The 6,000-nt window shown below is 48.0% G+C and overlaps 1 protein-coding gene across 1 annotated transcript in view; it reads right to left on the minus strand.

Annotated features, from left to right (window-relative positions):
- The window catches only part of GUCY1A2 (guanylate cyclase 1 soluble subunit alpha 2), a 317,332-nt gene extending 312,300 nt beyond the window's left edge, over positions 1–5,032 (minus strand). The window contains exon 1 of the mRNA XM_023208016.2: positions 4,345–5,032. Coding sequence (XP_023063784.1) covers positions 4,345–4,644 — 300 coding nt within the window. The 5' untranslated portion in view covers positions 4,645–5,032. The remainder of the gene's footprint in view (positions 1–4,344) is intronic.
- Between the last annotated feature and the right edge of the window lie 968 nt (positions 5,033–6,000).

Genomic DNA, 6,000 nt, shown 5'->3' on the forward strand with positions numbered 1-6,000 from the left:
ACACCAGCAAACCCAAAATTGATGTCACAGCGATAGGGTAACTAAGCAACTCTCATTTAAGAATAAAATCCAAATAAATGAGTTGCCAAGTTCACCCTTGATGTGAAATCCCCAGCTGTTGCTTAATATGTATTTCCAAGTATTAAATTATTTTAAAATAAAGAATGTAATAAATGATTTATACATCTTTAATCAGGTCTTAAGGTCTTGAGGGTTTTTTGTTTGTTTTTTGTTTGTTTTGTTTTGGAGACAGAGTCTCGCTGTCACCCAGGGTCTGGAGTGCAGTGGTGTGATCTCAGCTCACTGCAACTTCCACCTCCTGGGTTCAAGCAATTCTCGAGCCTCAGCCTCCCAAGCAGCTGAGATTACAGGCATGCATCATCATGCCCTGCTAATTGGTGGGTTATTTTTTATTATTACGGCTACACCCTAGAGATTCACAATGAACAAAACTACCCAAAGTGGATGAAAAATAAAACTTCCCCTAGATTTCGCCAGTTGGCCAGTTGGAGTTCTTATGTTTCCCTTTATATAGTTTCATTAAAAAAAAGATGATGATTAAAGAAGTTCCATGAAGTCAAAGACTAGCTATGTTTTGTTCAGCATTTGTCTTTCTAAATGCTCTGCACAATATCTGCCACATAGATCCTAAAATATTTTTAAACAATTGGGTGGATTAAATAGTATTTTGGTGCCCCATCTTAAAAAGTAAACTACTTTCCTCAAAAGTTTTAAAACTTATATGCTATGTTTTCTTTTTTTTTTTTTTTTTTTCTTTTGAGATGGAGTCTCACTCTGTCGCCAAGCTGGAATGCAGTGGTGCGATCTTGGCTCACTGCAACCTCTGCCTCACGCGTTCAAGCAATTCCTCTGCCTCAGCCTCCTGAGTAGCTGGCACTATAGGTGCACGCCACCATGCCCAGCTAATTTTTGTATTTTTAGTAGAGACGTGGTTTCACCATGTTGGCCAGGATGGTCTCGATCTCTTGACCTAGTGGATCTGCCCGCCTCGACCTCCCAAAGTGCTGGGATTATAGGCATAAGCCACCGCACCTGGCCCATGTTTTCCTTTCATATGCCAACATGACAGTTTGTCCAAAGCCTGGGAAATCCCAGGCATTTAAAGTAATGTGTCCAGAGATACGTAAGTTTCTCATTGTCAAGGCAAAATCAGAATCAGGTCTCCTGAATTCTGGAATTTTTTTTCAATTTCACCAATGCAACTTACTTTTATTAAATAGTATTAGAAATTATTATAGCCTTTATACTCAACATCAAATGCATCTTAAAGTGACTAAGTGTCAAAAACCTGAGTTTGGATATCCCATGGGTCAAATAACTAGTTTAATAAATAAATTTTCATTTTTCTATTTGCAAATCATTCTCAATAAAGAAGAAATCCCAAGTGACTAAGATATTCCATGATGAGACAACTGACAAAATAGGCACTTCCATGGCAAGTACAGTTTCTCCTGAAGTATATCGTAATGACATGCAAGAAAGCTCACAACATTCAAAACAACTAGAAATTCCCATCTAAAAAATGCTCTGGTAATGGCTACTCTCAGCGGTTCACAAAAAAAAAAAAAAAAAAAAAATGCCCAGCTTTCATGAGAGAATAGAGAGGACACAATCCATCTCCTGAAGAGTATTCAAAGAAGTTTCAAATCCTGACAATGTCAAAAAATGAATCTAATGGAACTTTTTGAGCTAGTGTTCTAACTTGCCAAATAAAAGAAAAAAAGGTAAGGACCACACAGAAATAAGTCACTGCTTTGAAATATAATCTCTCTCTTTTATTTGTGTCACTAAGTCTATTGGTGATATGGTTAACCAAGGAGAATTTTTCTATACGTGTGTTATGATGTTGAAAATGTTTACACTATATTCACCTGTATGTTCTCAGCATCCACCTGACAGACCCTTTTCATAATAGAAAAGAACTGTGGCATGGAAAGTATATGTAGCTGTTGCATTTATTTGATCATCACAATTATTTTCAAATTGCTTATGCTGAAAACCATTCTCCGGATACATTCTTTTCATCCAGCAAAAAGCCAGTCATTCAAATTTAACTTATAAAAGTAACCATCAGAGATTATTTCCTTCCTCTTATTCTGGCAGAAAATACTGAAGTTCTCAGTTTCTTTTACGTACTCCTCATGTAAGTCGTTGAAAATGGTCTTACTTTAAATTAGCATTATCAGAGGCATTGACATTACTTTTTAGAAATTTGTAATTTCTCACTCTTAGGCCAAAAAATAAAATTAAAAAAAAAAACCCTCCAAGGTTATATCAACAATTCTCCCCAAATTAATTACTATCTTTAGCAAACTCATTTAATTAAATAAGAATCTGTTGTACTAAATAACTATTTTATTGCACAAATGTTGCTTTAAGTACTCACACAAGCCTACAGATGCTCGGGGTCATTGGACTCCCGTTGTAAATAAATATTTTCAACAATTTACAGCATCAAATAGTTCATAAAATTACGCTGCCTGGGAAATATTGGCAGGGAAGAATAGCAAACAATAGCCAATCTATTCTGAGGATTGTTTTCTAGGTTATCGATGAAAGAAAAAGTGGCAGAAAGATATATCAAATAGGAAAATACACAAGAATAGAAAGATGACTGTTTCTCAATATGTGTTCTTAAGAATTAAATTAGTTCAAAATAAGTAATAAGTGATTTATACATCTTCAATCAGGTCTCGTAAAAGAAAAAAATCATTCTCCATTAATGGAAGTGCCACAACAATATTTGTAGAACTGCCTAGTACCAGTACTCAGTCCCCTCAGAGTCCCACTCCTTCTTAGGTCCCTCCTACCATCATGTGCAGTAGTAATCTCAAAAGAGAGACTCAACAGTAATCAAACAAGATCAATGTTCAGATTCATTTTGGAAACTTCAAAAAAAGTAAAAATCCTAGGGGTGGGTAGGTAAAAGTGCTGTCAGGAGGAGTTAAAGCTCTTGTATCCAAGGTCAGGGTGAGGATAAAAGATGGGTGGAGGTTTGACGCTGAATCTTTTTCAAATTCTGTCGCAATAGAGTGGATTCCTTCAAAACAGAGCTCTCCCAGACAGGGTAAGACTGTACCAGAGGTCTGGCATTCCTGCAAGAGGTAAAAGCCAAGGGTAGTTGAAATGCCTGGGCAGGAATGAGACAGGAGTACTCTGGAAGGATGCCTACAACCAGGCGGAGTTTGGTGAACACCTCAAACTGCTGATACAGACATCCCAAGATGAGCACAAGTTTGGAGAGGCATTTATTCATTCCACAAATATTTAGGGAGGGCCTAATATAAAGAAGCCATCAAAAAATGAGAGAGAAAGCACTAGAGAATCCATTGAAGAGAGAGTAAAGGATGAGGTACAGGTGCAAGAAGTACAGAACGGTTTAAATAGCTAATGTAAGAAAAAAAGCACTAGAGAATCCATTGAAAAGAGAGTAAAGGATGAGGTACAGGTGCAAGAAGTACAGAGCGGTTTAAATAGCTAATGCATGCGGAGCTTAAATACCTAGATGATGAGTTGGTAGGTGCGGCAAACCACCATGGCACACGTTTGGTACCTATGTAACAAATCTGCACATCCTGCACATGTATCCCGGGACTTAAAATTAAATTAAATTAAATTTTTTAAAAAAGAAACCAGACACCAGGTTTACCCAGAGAAGAATAAATGCCTAGTGGATAAGGGGGGGGAAAAAAAGCTACGGGGTGAGGAGAACTCGAGATTACAGATTTCTTCAACAGAAGGCAACTCAGAAAAGTATCTGGCAAAAAGTATCTGAAGATCTGAGAAAAAGGATGCGACACAGACTGCAGATAGCCTGTGGAATTCAACGATGTCAGAGAAGGTCACGCTAAGACCGAGAGAGTGTGGGAAATAAGGAGAGGAAGGGTTTCCTGGAAGGGGCTGGGGCTCCTTTGGGATGCTAGAGAACAGGATGAAACATAGGGAAGCCGAACAGCAGAACACAGTGCCTGGGAAAGTTTAGGGGAAAGAAAACAGGTGGGTGTGAAGCAGCACTGGGGCTGTCCAGGGGGAACAGTGGTGAAATAGGGTTCAAGGCTAGAGGTGGGCCGAACGGCCCCCGAATCAGGAGACCCCAAAGGAGTGGAATCTTACTCCTTCCCAGTGCTCTAGTCCCCTCTTCCGCCCTAGCCTAGGGCATCCTCTGTCGGCCGGAGCCACTGGAACCCTAGGCCGGGCAGGGTGAGGCCGGGCCGCCCCCCAGCGGTCGGGCTCTGAGCTCGCGCCCCGGCTCGCCCAACGCCAACTTTACTGATGCGCGTCCTCTCCCCCGAAGGCGGTCCCCCCCTTCCGCTCCCTGCTCACCGAGGGCGCCGTCAGGCGGCTGATGCTCTCGCCCAGAGAGTCCAGGTTGACCCGCCTCCGGCGCTGCACCCTCCTGGCCCCGGCCGTGACGGCGGCGGCGGCGGCAGAAGCAGCCGGGGCTGGGGCGGCGGCGGCAGCGGCAGCGGCGGCCGCGCTGGGCTCCGGCGGCCCGGGCGGGCTCCGGCTGCCATTCCAGCAGAGCCTAGACAGGGGGCACTCCCCCTCCTCCTCCGGGCTGGTCTCCAGGTAGTCGGAGCCCAGGGAGCTGAAGGACTCGGACGAAATCTTCCTTCGAGACATGCTGCCGGCGGCGCTGCAGCGGCCGAGGCGGTGGCGGCGAGGACGCGAGCGGCGGCGGAGGCGGCGGTGGTGGGACCGGCGAGCCGCAGCGTTAAGCGCGTCGGGGCCGCGGGGCGCTGCGGTCGCGCTCGGCAGGGCGGGAGTCCCCGGGGCCGCGGAGCCCCCCGAGCCGGCTGCTCATGGCGGGAACTTGGGGCGCCGCCACACCTTAGGGCCCGGGCTCGGCGGCGGCGCCGGGCTGGGCTGGGGGCCGCCGCCGCCTCTGCTGCTGCTCGCTCGGCGCCGCCTCAGCGCCAGCCTCGGCGCATCGCCGTGCGCAGCGCTCCCGCTCACGGGGAGGCTCCGAGTGTGTGACCGCGGTCGGCGGGGCGGGGAGGGCTACGGCCCAAGCAGAAGGGGAAGCAGAGGCTTCTGCCGCCTGCGCGCCTATCTCGCCCCCTTTCCCTCTCTGCTCCCGCCCCTCTCCTCCCGCCTCTCTCCACTTGCTGCCCGCCTCCCTCCTTCTCCCTTTATCCCCCCGCCCATGCTCTCCCTCCGCGGGTATCACGTGTCGCTATCATACTCATTGGGAGTCTCTGCCTCGCCTGTCGCCACGTTTCAGGAGCAACGAGGACACTTCGTTGCTGTCCTCTGCGCGCCCTCCCTGCCCCGAGAAGGTGCGCACAAGAGCTCGGATCGGACTGAGGGGCCCCAACCCCAAACGCCTTATTCTTGGCCCTCGGGAGCAGATGGGCCCCGGAGGCGCTGGTGGGGAGAAGGACTCGGGACTCGGGGGCGAGAGGCCTCCCCATGGAGCCACCTTGGGGAAGCCTGACAGTGTGAAGTGGGGGTTAGGGTCCATGTTGTCCTTTCTCCGAGTTTATTTAGGAAGTTCCGAGGCAAAACGAAAATGCCAAGCGTCCAGCCAGCCCATTCCAGAAGAGACGCTTACAAGGGAAGGGAAGGACAGGGGCAACATGTTGGCGCCCATCCTGCTGGAGCAGCTCCTGGGGACTTGCGTTCCCCGCCTCGTGCGAGGCCGTGTGGGCGCGGAGCGAGCCCAGAACGGGGCGGCAGTGAGAACAGCGTCTGCTCTGGCAAGAGAGCCCTGTTGCTGAGTCTCAGCCCGGCGGGGTGCGCGGGGCTCCCGGCTCCGCCGGCACCTCACTAGTGCTGGACAGCTCCGCTTGCCACCTACAGCCGCGTTTGCAGGCCTTGAGAACTGGAGAACAGTTTCTCCTCAAACTACCTAGTACCTGGCCCGGGGGAAACCGGGGAATGATCCCACGTCCCTCATCCTCAGGGCTCTTTGCGCCAAATAGGCGATCTGTTTGCACCTGACTGCAAATGCTGCTCAGAAAGCTAAGAGGAGTAGGG

This window comes from Piliocolobus tephrosceles, chromosome 13, assembly GCF_002776525.5.
Source record: "Piliocolobus tephrosceles isolate RC106 chromosome 13, ASM277652v3, whole genome shotgun sequence".
NCBI classification, from domain to species: domain Eukaryota; kingdom Metazoa; phylum Chordata; class Mammalia; order Primates; family Cercopithecidae; genus Piliocolobus; species Piliocolobus tephrosceles.